This window comes from Anthonomus grandis, chromosome 13 (assembly GCF_022605725.1).
Source record: "Anthonomus grandis grandis chromosome 13, icAntGran1.3, whole genome shotgun sequence".
In the NCBI taxonomy this organism is placed as follows: Eukaryota; Metazoa; Arthropoda; class Insecta; order Coleoptera; family Curculionidae; genus Anthonomus; species Anthonomus grandis.
In genome coordinates, this window is record NC_065558.1 from 8,177,633 (window position 1) to 8,192,729 (window position 15,097).

Genomic DNA, 15,097 nt, shown 5'->3' on the forward strand with positions numbered 1-15,097 from the left:
CTTAGAGAATTATTGATATATTTTTCTACTATTATTCTATTTTGCCTGCACTAAACAATATATCAATTACATTAATTTCTAGAAGGCTTTTTAGGTGAAATATAAAAATTATTTGTAAAATTTAACATGGGGTGCATATTGAATTTCGGAGAGGTCCCCCATTAAATGTGAATTTTTCCCCTTAACTAAATTCCGATTAATTTTAATTATTTATACGTTACAGTTAATAAAGCCCGGCCGGGCCCTTATTTGCATTCAGTTTCAATTTTACCCGGGCTCCTTTCAAATTTCCATTTCTTCCACTCGCTTTTCATTGCCGTATCATTTAATATGTTCGTAGGGAAATGAATTTTAAAATTGCCAGTCTGGCGAGCAGTAGACGTCTCCCGTTTATTAATAACTAATAAGTATGCCGCCTACGCCTTTTAAATCAAGTATATATCGGTTCGTTATGAAATGGATGCTCTTGTCGCATTTGGACGTTAAGCTTGTCCTTCAATTTTGTGACACTTTTGACAATTCTCTTGAGATAATGACATGAGTAGCGCATAATTATTATATTTTCTTAGGGTCATCTTCTCTAATTTACTTTTTCTACTTATATATGTTTTACTATTTTGTCAATTTTCAATTTTTATTTATTTTCTGGTGCTATTTTCTTGGATTAACTCCTGATTTCTGTGTTTTCTAATTTTTGTTTATTGAAATTTGGATGCATATAACATCTGGTTTCCTTCTTGTAAATATCCAGATTTCTTTTTTTTATTATCTCATATTTAATATTTTTTTAATTCTTCCAGTCTCTCTTAATTTTTCTACCTACTTAGATAAAAAAAATTGCCTTTTTCTTGTTGATAATAATAATAATAATCTTTATTTAGCATAAATAGCTACATACAAAAACAACAAATTTCTTACTAACTTCAATAATATTATTAATTAATTAATTATTAATATAACCTTATAAATTAATCAATATTGTGTAAAAAAATATAATATACATATGCACTTGAGGTTACTATTAACATATGAATCTAAACAAAACAATTGATGTAATCAAAATGTGCAGTGCTCGCAAATAACCATAAAATGTTACGCCAATAGGTGAATCTTGGTCATGAGGTTAATTACCTATGGACTGGTGAACTAGATCTAATACAGGGTATCCTGGTTTTTTTGAACAGACCATGTCAAATCCCGGTTAATCCATGAAAACTTTTTCAGTATCCCGGTTGTTCCATGGATAGCAAACACAACTCTTCTGCCACCCAAAAACACCTCATCATTGTTCTCACTTCACTACAATATTTATCTGCACATATATTTACTATAATAATTCAAGCCACATACTAAAATTAAACTAAAATAGTGATCCTAAACAACATACTATAAAAAATAAACAAAATGAAAATTAAAAAAAAAACTTTTTTCTGATTGGGACATTTTTCTATTTAATTTTCAAGTACAATTTTCATCTACTTTTTTTTATAATTTTTCTCCTGAATTTTTTATTTATTTTTAAAATCATGCCTATAAAATTTTAAAATTATTCTAAGTTTTTAAATTTTCTTAAAAGAAATCTATATACAGGTAAGTCTATAATAATGTTTTTTTTTCTGTAATTACTAGCCATCCTTTTTATTTAATTTTTTGCGCATGTTCTTTAATAATTCTTACTGATATATGATTTTTAATATTTACGTACTTTTTCGTTTTTCTTTGACTGCTCTAGTTTTTCGTCAATTTTTTGTAAAATTTTGCAAATTTCTAATAGCATCCAGGGAAATCCTCTTATAATTTTACTTTTTAAAAATTTTCTTCTTTATATTTTTAATTAATCTTTTCATTTCACTTTTAATTTTCTGTGCAATTTTATGTGATTTCTCCATACACCACACATTGCACTTTTTAGCTTAGTTTTTTCCTTTATTTTTTCAAATTCTTATTTGGAATATTGAATCATTTGTCGACAAGTGTTTTTTGAGGGGTATTTCTTATTTCTTTTACTTTCCGCACTATTTTGTCGATACTTTAACTTTTATTCATTTAAATTTGAATAACTTCTCTACTCTCTTTGGAATATTTGTATCATGTGTAAATTTATTTTTTTTCTTAGATATTTCTGTATCATTTTTAAATTATCGTTTAATGAAATTTAAAATTTCATAAAACTTTGCTATGTATTCAGTTTTTTACTTCTTTCCTATTATTAATCAAAACTTTTTCTTCACTCTTACTAATAATAACAATAATTTGTTTATTTAGCAAATTTTCCACATATAAATTTTAGTGTATTAATATAATGGATATAAAACACTTAAAATTATGTAACAAGGCAAGAGAAAAAAAATACAAACTCAAAATTAACAATATAACTTAAAACTAGTATGTTTAAAACGTTTAAAAACTAAATTATTATTTTAAATTTAAAACTATACTGAAAGGTGTAAAAATAAAAGCACAAAATAAGACAATAAATATATAAAACCACTTATATACTAATTTAATCTACACTAAAAATTGTAAAAAATAAAAATAAAAGCAGAAAAATTTCTTAAAATTTTCCTGTTTTAGGGTTCAATCTTTTATAGTCATTCTTTATTTTGCATAGAACTTTCCCGCTTTTCTTTCTTTTTTATTTATTTTGTTATTGCTCTCTTTTAATTTTTTTCGTAATTTTTGGGTTTTTCCTTTTTGAAATTTCGAGGTTTAATTAAGGTAATTCTATCAAATTATTTTTATTATTAAAATATTTTTTTATGTTTCAATGTTTTCTTCGCCTTTAATGATTGTTACCGAGATGTTTTACTAGTTAACTAATTTTTTCTAATTTTTCTTTTAGGCTTTCATTCTTTTCGTCCTTTTGAATGTCCTACCTTTTTGATCAGTAGTAACTCGTCTAATTAGTATTTTCTGTTTCTTCGATGCGCTTCTTAAATAAAAATAAAAATAAAAATACGCAACTACAAATACCAATACGAATACAAATACGAATACGAATACAAATACGAATACGAATACGAATACAAATACAAAAACAAAGAACTAATGTTTATTGAAGCATAAAAAATATTACAGTAAGCTACATCTGACACACAATTTTTCTTAGAGAAATGTATTGTCTTATTAATGTATTACATTTTATTTATTTTTTTCTTCTTGGATTTCCACCGTGTCATTTTCCATTTTTAAAGTTTGATTCAAAATAAAATGCAATTGAAATTAAAATGTTCTTACATCTGCTGATTGGGTTTTTTGTATTTTTTTTATTTCTTGGTCTTTTTCTTCCCTAATTTCTTGATTTTGCTTTAAATTTTGGGTCATTATTCAAGTCCGCTGTCCTCTTGTGATTTTTCTTTTTCCTCTTCTTCTTCATTTTTCCATTTTCTTTCTCTTTAATTTTCTTTAAATTTTGACTCATTATGCTAATCCTTTGATAGTTATCTGTATTTCCTTGTTCTTCTTCATCACCTTCTTCTTCCGATTTAATCCTCTTATTTTTTTTATTGCTCTCTTTTAATTTTTTTCGTAATTTTTGAGTTTTTCCTTTCTGAAATTTCGAGGTTTAATTAAGGCAATTCTATCAAGTTATTTTTATTATTAAATTATTTTTTTTTGTTTCAATGTTTTCTTCGCCTTTGATGATTGTATTTTCTGTTTCTTCGATGCGCTTCTTAAATGAAAATAAAAATATTATAAGTATAAATACAAAAAAATATTATTTATTGAAGCATAAAAAATTTTACAGTATTCTACATCTGACACAATTTTTCTTAGAGAAATGTATTACATTTTATTTATTTTTTTTTTCTTGGATTTCCACCGTGTCATTTTCAATTAAAATTAAAATGTTCTTACGTCTGTTGATTGGGTTTTTTGTATTTTTTTCTGATTTCTTGGGCTTTTTCATCTTTTTCTTCGTCTGCATTTTCTTCATCTTTTTCTTCTTTATTTTTCGATTTTTCTTTCTGTAAATTTCCTTTACATTTTCGATCATTATTTAAATCCGCTGATAGTTCCTGTTTATTTTCCTGTTTCACTTTTTTTTCCTATCAATTCCTTCTTTCTTACTTTTCCATTTTCTTTAAATATTTGCTAATTATTCTAGTCCGCTGATAATTTCTTGTTCGTTTTTATTTTCTTCTTCATCTATTTTCCTTCGCTTTAATTTTCTTCAAATTTTGCCTCAATATTCTAATCCGCTAATAGTTCCATGTATTTTATTGTTCTTCTTCGTCTTTTTTATTTCTCCATTTTCTTTTGCTTTCATTTTCTTTAAATTTTGGGTCATTATGCTAAGATTTTGATAGTTCTCTGTATTTCCTTTTTCTTCTTCTGATTTTGTTTCTTCTTCGTCTTCTTCTTTATTTTTCCATATTTGGTTACTAAATTGTGAATCATTTTTATATTGTAATACTAGACTTATGATTACTACAATTAGTAAAGCTGAGGAATATAATTAGTAACTCAGAAAGTATTTTTGAATTTTTTGTACAAAGTTTCCCTGGTGATTTTCAATCATCCATTAATTGTTCCTTTTTTTGGTATATCATCGGGAATTTCGATATAATCTAAAGTTTCATTTACTTCCAATTATAATATATTTTTCCTCGCATCTTTACTTCTTCCACATCTTCTATTTTCTATTGATAATTCTCTTCTTTTTTTTCTCTTTTCTCTTGAAGTTTTTAAATGATCATCTTTAGACAAAGACCTCGTGATGCAGGATTATCATCAATCTAATTTGACCCATTACATTCAAAGGTTTCTCCCCTTGATCTTTCGAATTTTGTGAATTCCTCGAATATTCAATAATTTATTGTCTTCTTCTTAGTTTCATTGAAAGGCCTTCTATTTATCACTATTTTCTTAAGTCCTCTTTCTCATTTCATTGATCTCACTTTTGTTTCTTCAATCCTCATCATATCATCATTTACGTTGTTTCTCTTCTTCTCCTTCCTCCTCAACTGCTTCTTGCCTCTTTATCTTCTCAGTCATTTATTCTAAGGCAATTTCCCTTGCAATCTTGTTTTTTTCGGTCTATTCAAGTTCAAAATGTAGGCCACATTATAGGAAAATAACAAGGCTCGTTATCAGCCGTTGAAATATATGTGTGACACATGAGAGCCGAAAGCCGCAATATCTTTCAAAATGCATCCGTTCGTGGCAGTGCGACAATGAACGTCACAGAAACGAATTTTCATTCGTGATTTATTTGTGTATGAGTTTAATATAAATTTTTAGGTCGTTTCGCGCTTTATGTTAGTTTGAACACTGTAATTATTTACTTCGTATATTTAGCGGCGGGGGTGGATTTATGGACTACAGGAGCGGGCAATAAATAATTTGTTTGTTCGAAAAACGAACCAATCGAAGAACGGTAAATTTTCATTCGACGAACGTGCTGTAATTTAGAATGACACCTCAATAATCCCATAATTTCCTAAAAAAACGTTCTCGCTGTTGCTGATTGCCAGCAGCAACAACAATAATAACAACAAACGGCCCCTTCTATCAGTTCTTGTGCAAATACCCCGGAAAATTACATCAATTTGTTCCGTTTGTTCGCGGTTATGCTTCGTTAGTTGAAAGTTCTAGAATAGAACTGGACTAGATTTAATGACCTTAGTGCGTGCTTTAAAGCGTCATCCTCTCAATAATACAAAAATATTTATTCTCTTTTCAGGAGGTTTAGAGCTGAACCCGAAACACTGGTGGATCATAGCTACCGTTTTACTATTGGCAGCTGCCGTGGGGGTTGGGGTGCCTATAGCCTTGAAAATTAGCTCAGGAGCCTCGTTTGAGGAAAGACTAGAGGTAGCAGCCAGATTACTAGAGGTAGGTAGCCCCCGTTCGAACCTCTGTTATTTTGTTTTAATAATTTCTTTTATTTGACAGGAGACACCGTTGGTGGACGGTCACAATGACTTGCCATGGAACATACGAAAGTTCATGCATAACAAGTTGAAGAGTTTCAAGTTTGACCATGACCTCCGCGAGGTGGCGCCTTGGTCTACGAGCGCCTGGAGTCATACCGACTTGGTTAGGTTAGAGCGTGGTCACGTTGCTGCCCAGGTCAGTAATTAGTAAGCTAATGACTTTTTGATTAGTATCACGTCAACTGTTTTGGTGCATTTTCATGAAAATTATGAGCACTCAAAAAAAAAAATAAAAAATCACTTCAACAGCCTGGAATTTTAACTTTTCTTTAAATTTAAATCTTTAATTTCCTGGATTTTCTGCTTTTTTCCAAAAAATTGGAAATATCGATTAATTTATTTTAGGAATTTGAAATGATACTTCATTTCTAGTGAGTCAAGATCCATTTTTTGGCACTCAAAAAAAAATCACTTCAGGGGTCCGGAATTTAAACTTTTTTTCGTAATTTTCTGGATGTTCGGTTTTTTTTTCCAAAAACTGGAGATTTCAAATTAATTTTGTCCAGAAAAATTAAATTAAATATTATTTCTATTAAATCCAAGATTGATTTTTTGAACACTCAAAAATGAGACTAAAGATCACTTCAACTGCCTGGAATTTCAACTTTTTTCCTTAATTTCCTGGATTTTCTGATATTTTCCAAAAAAATTATAAATTTCGATTAAATTGTTCTAGGTAATTGAAATAAAATTTTATTTTCACTGAGTCAATATAAATTTTTAAGTACTCAACAAAAAAAACAAAAAATTACTTTAACTGCCTGGAATTTTAACTTTTCTTTAAATTTAAATCTTTAATTTCCTGGATTTTCTGCTTTTTTCCAAAAAATTGGAAATATCGATTAATTTATTCTAGGAATTTTAAATGATACTTCATTTCTAGTAAGTCAAGATCCATTTTTTGGCATTAAAAAAAAAATCACTTCAGCGGTCCGGAATTTAAACTTTTTTTCGTAATTTTCTGGATTATCTACTTTTTTCCAAAAAACTGGAGATTTCAAATAAATTTTGTCCAGAATATTTAAATAAAATTTTATTTCCATTAAGTCCAAGATTTATTTTTTGAACACTCAAAAAACAGACTAAGGATCACTTTAACTGCCTGGAATTTCAACTTTTTTCTTTAGTTTCCTGATAGTTTTCCAAAAAAATTGGGAATTTCGATTAAATCGTTCTGGGAAATTGAAATGAAATTTTATTTCCACTGAGTCAATACCAATTTTATGGGCACTTAACAAAAAAAAAACGAAAAATTAATTCAGCTACCTGGAATTTTAACTTTTCTTTAAATCTTTAATTTCCTGGATTTTCTGGTTTTTTCCCAAAAAATTTAAAATTTCAATTAAATTTTTCCAGGAACATTTCCAGTAAATTAAATCCATTTTTTACCACTCAAGAAAAAAAAACAAAAAATCGCTTCAATTGCCTGGAATTTCAATTTTTCTTTTTAATTTCCTGGATTTTCTGTAGAGAAAAACTGAACATTTTGATTACAATTTTTCCAGGAAAATTAAATGACATTTTATTTCCAGTGAGTCGAAATCGATTTTTTGAGCAATCAAAAAAAGAAACAACAAAGCACTTCATCTGCAGGGAATTTCAATTTTTTAAAATTTCCTGGTTTCTTTTTCAAAAAACTGAAAATTTGGATTAATTTTTGTCCAGGAAAATTGAATTAAATTTTATTTCAAATTGCCTGGACATCAATTTTTCTCTAAATTTCCTGAATTTTCCAATATTTTTCAAAAAACTAGAAATATTGAGTAAATGTTGTTCAAAAAAATGTTAAAAATAGTTCTTTAAAAATTAAATAAAACCTTATTTCCAGTAAGTCAAAATCGATTTTTTGGCCAATTAAAAAAAAAAACAAAAAAAACACTTAAGAGAAATGCTAAAATATGTATCCAATAACATTAAGAGAAGAACATATGGTCCAATTTTCAAGTCTCTATTTCTCTTAATTGCAGAAATATAATCATTTTGTCCTCAAAATATCGAATTTTTCAAAAAAAAAAAATTCTCAATTTTCAAGGCAAATTTCTTTAATTTGAATTTTTTTCTGGAAAAATCCTGAAATAGGTGTCCAATGATTTCATGTGAAGAATCTATGGTTTAACTTTCAAGCCTCTATCCCTCTTGGTTGCAGAATTATGAGCATTTTGTCCCTAAGATATCGAATTTTTCACAAAAAACAATGCTCAACTTCCAAGACAAATTTCTTTATTTTCAACCTTGTTTCTCGAAAAATCCTGAAATAGGTATCCAACGATTTTATAAGAAGAATCTATGATTCAATTTTCAAGTCTCCCTTAGTTCTAAAGATATAACTGGAATTGGCCATCAAATGCCTGGAATTCAATAAAAAGTTAAAATTCCTCCTCTGTTTTTTTTCCATATATTTCAAGCATTTAAAGCAACTTTTACTTGTATTCCAAGCTTCCGAATAGTAGTTATTAATTCATTCCACGAATTTGATATTAATTTACGAGTCTCAATGTCTGGAACTCATACAAGCAGTGCCTTCAAATGCCTGGAATTAACGATCAATTCAACAAAATGAAACACCAATGAAGTCACAATGAGACCTCTATCATTTTTTGAATATCGAATTCAATAACAAAAAATGCTCAACTTCCAAGGCAAAATTCTTTACTTACAATTTTTTTTCTGAAACAATGCTGAAATACGTGCCCAATTATTTTATCAGAAGAGTCTATGGTTCAATTTTTAAGTTTTTACCTCAGTTGGTTCCAAAAAAATGCCTGGAAGTCACAAGAGTGACGTCAAATGACTGATAAAACGAATTAACTACACAAACGATTCCGAGAGCCTGGAAAAGATTAAAAAATTTCGTCAAGTTCCTGGAAGCTTAGAGGAGTCCCAAGTCCCATCCTGAATCAAATATAAACCCTGAAAATTCCCTAGAAAATTTCTCACCTAACTGCAACAATTTATCGTGCAAACATGGCAAATAGGCCAAAGTGAGCTCAGCCGACAGCCCCCAACATCCGCTGATTATAATAGTCCGGGAGCAAATGTTCGCATAACGTGACCAATAACCAAAAAGCCTCCTCCTCGCTACAGTAAATCAACAGCACCGAAGCTACAACAGAAAAGAAATTAATTATTAATATAGGTGAAGTAACAAGTAATCAAAGTACTGCCCTTACCATCATCGCCTGACAGTACCCAATGCTGGGGTTATGTACGGCGTAAGCGCATAACACCCGTCTTAAGGCGTCTATGCCTATTTCGTTTTGAAAGGCGGGGTGTTCCGGTAAGGATCTGGAAAAATGCAATTTTAAGCGTTATATAACCAACCAAGGGCTAATCATTTGCACATATACTAAAAAAAACATTATTAAAGGTTTATTCGTAGAGGATTAAATTGAACCTCTTGAAAGTTTCGGTTAACCCACAGCTTACAATTAAATTCTTCAGTTAAACCATTAACTTGAATTATATTTTTTAATGGAAAGTCAAGTTTTCTTAATGTTTTAGTGAAACTTTTAGTAAATTTGAACTATTTTTGAGAAAGTTATAAGCATTTTTGTACTGCAGGTCTAAAAACATGGAAAATTTGTTACTATCATCTTTGATAGCCTGTAAAAAGTTCTTCAAGTTGAAATCTATTTTCTAATGAAAAATGAAGTTTTCTTAACGGTTTGGTGAAACCCTGAATAAATTTGAACAATTTTTGCCGAAGTTATGAACGTTTCTGTATTGATAATGCAAAAAAATTGAAAAATTGTTAACATCATCTTTAACTGCCTGTAAAAAGTTCTCCAATTAAATCATCAATTTCAAATATATGTTTTAATGAAAAGTGAAGTTTTCTTAACGGTTTGATGAGACTTTGAGTAAATTTGAACTATTTTTGAGAAAGTTGTGAACATTTTTGTACTGCAAGTCTAAAAACATGGAAAAATTGTTACTATCATCTTTGATAGCCTGTAAAAAGTTCTTCAAGTTGAAATCTATTTTCTAATGAAAAATGAAGTTTTCTTAACGGTTTGGTGAGACTTTGAGTAAATTCGAACTATTTTTGAGAAAGTTGCGAACATTTTTGTACTGCAAGTCTAAAAAAAAATTGAAAAATTGTTACTATCATCTTTGATGGCCTGTAAAAAATTCTTCAAATAAACGATCAACCTGGCACATATACTAAAAAAAATATTATTAAAGGTTTATTAGTAGATGATTAAATAGCCTCAGATTAAATTGAACCTCTTGAAAGTTCAGGTTAACCCCCAGTTTACAATTAAATACCTGTGAAAATCCCGCTCAATTTCGTCATTAGCGGTCGAATGTTGCCTTAAAGCTTTATCGACAAGCGACCTATAGTACCCGGGATGGGCGGCTTTAACATTCAAAGCACCTACAAACGATGATTCGTTAAAAACAGGCAAATTTATCTCCTTTCCATAGTAACTGCCTGGAATTTGATTTTTTTATATTTTCTGGATTTTATTTTCTAAAAAACTGAACATTATTGGTTACATTTTTCCAGGAAAATTAAATAAAATTTGATTTTTAATAAGTCAAAATTACTTTTGTGCGCACTCAAAAAAAAAACAAAAAATAACTTGTTGAACCAACTGTCTGAAATTTCAATTTTTTCTTTTAATTTTCTGGATTTTCTGGTTTCTTCCAAAAAAAACTGGAGATTTCGAATAAATTTTGTCCAGAAAAATTAAATAAAATTTTATTTCCATTAAGTCCAAAATTGATTTTTTGAACACTCAAAAAAAGGACTAAAGATCACTTCAACTGCCTGGAATTTCAACTTTTTTTTTAATTTTCTGATAGTTTCCAAAAAAATTGGAAATTTCCATTAAATTGTTCTAGGAAATTGAAATAAAATTTTATTTCCATTAAGTCAATCAAAATCCATTTTTTACCACTCAGGAAAAAAAAAAATAATTTCAAAATTTTACGGACACTCAAAAAGGAAACAAAAAAATGACTTTAACTGCCTAGAACTTAAACTTTTATTTTTAATTTCCTTAATATTCCGTTTTTTTCCAAAAAATTAAAAATTTAAATTACATTTTGTTCAGGAAAATTGAATTAAATTTTATATCTACGAGTCAAAATCTCCTTTTTTTAACATTTAAAACAAGAAACAAAAAACTACTTCAACTGCCAGGAATTTTGAAATTTTTTTTTTAATTTCCTGGATTTTGTGGTCTTTTTCAAAAATCTAGTCATTTAGATTAAATTTTGACTACAATTTTTGACGAACATGAAATAAAATTTTATTTTCAGTGAATCAATATCCATTTTTTGGGTACTTAACAAAAAGGAACAAAAAAAACACTTTTTCACAAATTTCCTTTTTAATTTCTCAAATTTTTTATATTTTTACAAAAAACTGAAAATTTCAATTGAATTTTTCCAGGAATATGAAATAAAAATTTTATTTCCAGTCAATCAAAATCCATTTTTTACCACTCAAGAAAAAAAAAACCAAAAATCACTTTAACTGCCTGAAATTTAATTTTTTTTTAATTGCCTGGTGTTTTTCAAAAAAACTCAAAGCTTGGATTAATTTTTGTCCAGGAAAATGAATGAATTAAATTTTATTTCAAATTGCCTGGAAATTAATTTTTCTTTAAATTTCGTGGATTTTCAAATATTTTTCAAAAAACTGGATATATTGAGTAAGTTTTGTTTAGAAAAATTAAATAAAACGTTATTTCCAGTAAGTCAAAATCGATTTTTTGGCCACTTAAAAAAAAACGAAACATCACTTCAACTTCCTGAAATTTCAACTTTTTTCTAATTTCCTGAGTTTTCTGGTCTTTCCCAAGAAACTGGAAATATCGATTAAATTATTCTAGGAAATTGAAATAAAATTTTATTTCCATTAAGTCCAAGATTGATTTTTTGAACACTCAAAAAACAGACTAAAGATCAATTCAACTGCCTGGAATTTGGATTTCTAACTTTAATTTCCTGGATTTTTTGGTATTTTCCAAAAAAATTTAAAATTTCGATTAAATCGTTCTAGGAAATAGAAATAAAATTTTATTTCCAGTCAATCAAAATCCATTTTTTACCACTCAGGAAAAAAAAAACAAAAAAAATCATTTCAATTGCCTGGAATTAAAATTTTTCTTTTTAATTTCCTGGATTTTCTATTTTTTTTTCCAAGAAAAACTGAACATTTTGATTACAATTTCTTTCCAATTTTTCCAATTTCAATAAACTGGAAATATTCAGTAAGTTTTGTTCAAAAAAATTAAATAAAACGTTATTTCCAGTGAATCAAAATCGATTTTTTGACCACTTTAAAAAAAAAAACGAAAAATCACTTCAACTTTTTTCTAATTTCCTGAATTTTTTGGTCTTTTCCAAGAAACTGGCAATATCGATTAAATTATTTTAGGAAATTGAAATGAAATTTTATTTCCAGTGGATCAAAATCTATTTTTTGGGCAATCAAAAAAAAATAAAAAAAACCACTTTAACTGCCTGGAATTTGATATTATTTAATTTTCTGGATTTTATTTTCTAAAAAACTAAAAATTATTGGTTACATTTTTTCCGGGAAAATTAAATAAAATTTGATTTTCAATAAGTCAAAATCACTTTTGTGCGCACTCAAAAAAATACAAAAAACCACTTTAACTGCCTGGAATTTGAACGTTTTTTTAATTTCCAAAGTTATCCAGTCCTTTCCAAGAAACTGCAAATATTAACTAAATTGTTCTAGGAAATTGAAATGAAATTTTATTTCCAGTGGATCAAAATCGATTTTTTGGACAATCAAAAAAAAAAACAAGAAACCACGATAACTGCCTGAAATTTACTTTTTTTTAGTTTCCTGGATTTGCTTTTTCAAGAAGCTGGAAATTTCGATTAAGTTTTCTTAGGAAAATTACATAAAATTTTATTTGCAGTGAGTCAAATTCCATTTTTTGACCATTCAAGAAAAAATCACTTCAACTATCTGAATTTTATTTTTTTTATTTTCTAGATTTTCCGGTCTCTTTTAAAAAACTGGAAATTTTGATTAAATTTTTGTTCAGGAAAATTAAATTATATTTTATTTCTAGGGAGTCAAAATCTCCCCTTTTAAGCATTTAAAACAAAAAAAACACTACAACTGCCTGGCATTTTAATTTTTTTTTAATTCTTGGATTTTCTGGTCTTTTTCAAAAAACTGCTGATTTCAATTAAATTTCCTTTGGGAAAATTAAGTTATATTAAATGATAATTATATAAAATTAAGTTTTATTTCCAGTCAGTCCAAATCCATTTTTGGACACTCAAAAAAAAAAAGACTACTTCAACTACCTGCAATTTCAACTTTTCCTTTAAATTTCCTGGAGTTTCTGATCTTTTCCAAAAAAACTGGAAATTTCAGTGGTTGTCATAAAATTTAAAAAATATACTTTGAAATGTTTTTGGTAACTTCTCGAAAAAAATGCTAAAAATCAAAATTATTTCATTGCCATAATTTGCCTTTTCTGCTACTTTTTTTCCAACAAAGTAAATAGTATAACTTCACTAAAAATAAAAATAATTTCCTTAACATGATACTTATATTCAGGTACTTTTGTCCAACTAGTTCAATGGCAAAACCAAGTTTTGAACCCTATCACTCGAAATCACCAAATTATTAAGACATTACCTTTTTTTTGATCTACCCACAAAAAATACCCTATATATGCGACAATTTCAATAGCAAATCTCATATTCATTATTTGCTCCAACTCTTTCCAGATTGATGGCCAACTTATCCGGAACATTCCACGTCGACAATATAAAGATATAAAACATAAGTTTACGACCGTAGGGCGACGTACATACATAACTAAACTGGCTGCTAGGTGTGCAATTTCCTCGAACTTTGGCAATGTGTCCTATATTAAGCCAAGATTTATTGCCCTCATAACAGGGCCGTAGCCGAACGTAGCTGACTGCAAGTTAGTAGTATGACCGCTCACATTTTCCAGGGGCAATAGCGCATTGTCATCAGTTGTACCAACTTTGACTGGAATTACTTTTAAGGTCGGAATTCCCCAGTAAATAAGGGCGACAAAGTGACGATTAGAAGGAATTCTTAGCAGGGCGTTTAACTGCGTAGATCACACTTTACTCTTGGATAGAATGGAATTCTATGGTGTAAGGGGAGTAGTGTTGAGCTCACATATGTCGCAGTGAGGGATAGCTCCGGATCTAGTATGCGGTCTGAAAATCTTAAAGTGGACATTGGGGCCCTCAAGGTTCCGTATTGGGCCCGATGTGGTTTCTTTTATTTATTAATCCCTTGCCTCTGCACTGATAAAGCATAGTATAAATTTCCATAAGATTACGTTGGCAATTTTGTTACCATAACATATTATGTATGTATTTTCACATGGTATATTACGTATAGATTTCTGTGTAAAATTAAGTGGTAAAATCTAACTTTTTGGAAAATAACGTTATGTAAAATTACCTTAATTTTGTAATATAACAGGTTAAAAAAAATAGAAAATACTTAAACCAAATTATTATTTTCCAGGTTTTTTTTTTCAGGAAATTAACAGTATATTCAGTAAATAAACTGAAAATTATACCTACTTATAAATTATAAGATATAACTTAAATATTTCAATGTAGCAAAAACATAGGAAAAATTACCTAAGTTTAAGGATATAGCTACAAATTAAAAAAAAACAAAATCAGTGTTAAGCCATCATCAGTATTAGTTAATTGTAAACATTATGGCAAAATACTTGTTTTTATATTTATTTATGATCCAATCTGGATGAATTTTTTGAAACATTCTTTGAAGTAGTTCTAATAACGTAGTTATTTCTTTTGGGTATTGTAGGTTATAGATTAAATAACTATCCATGCAGACTTTAAAAGAATCTCCAAAGCTGTCAAATGGTTCAAATAAACGAAATATATTGAGGCCGCAGGATCTTCATTTGAATGTAAAAAAGTTTATTTATTAAAAGAAAATAATAATAATAATAATAATGTAGGATAGTATTTTTTTTTATAATTAAAATAACATAATCAGTTAGTGTAAGCTTTTCTTTATCTTTATATTCTAAAAGTATTTTTTCTTTCAAAGTGATGATGTGATATATAATTTGCGCTCGTTAAAACAATATTTAAGGTTCTCAGAAAATTGATACTGCCGAACCGAATCTGTG

General features: G+C 28.2%; 1 protein-coding gene across 1 annotated transcript in view; it reads left to right on the forward strand.

The window, feature by feature from the left end:
* Positions 1–15,097, forward strand: part of LOC126744163 (dipeptidase 1-like) — a 117,131-nt gene that overhangs the window by 64,680 nt on the left and 37,354 nt on the right. Inside the window, exons 3-4 of the mRNA XM_050451521.1 lie at positions 5,687–5,838; positions 5,899–6,075. Coding sequence (XP_050307478.1) covers positions 5,687–5,838; positions 5,899–6,075 — 329 coding nt within the window. The remainder of the gene's footprint in view (positions 1–5,686; positions 5,839–5,898; positions 6,076–15,097) is intronic.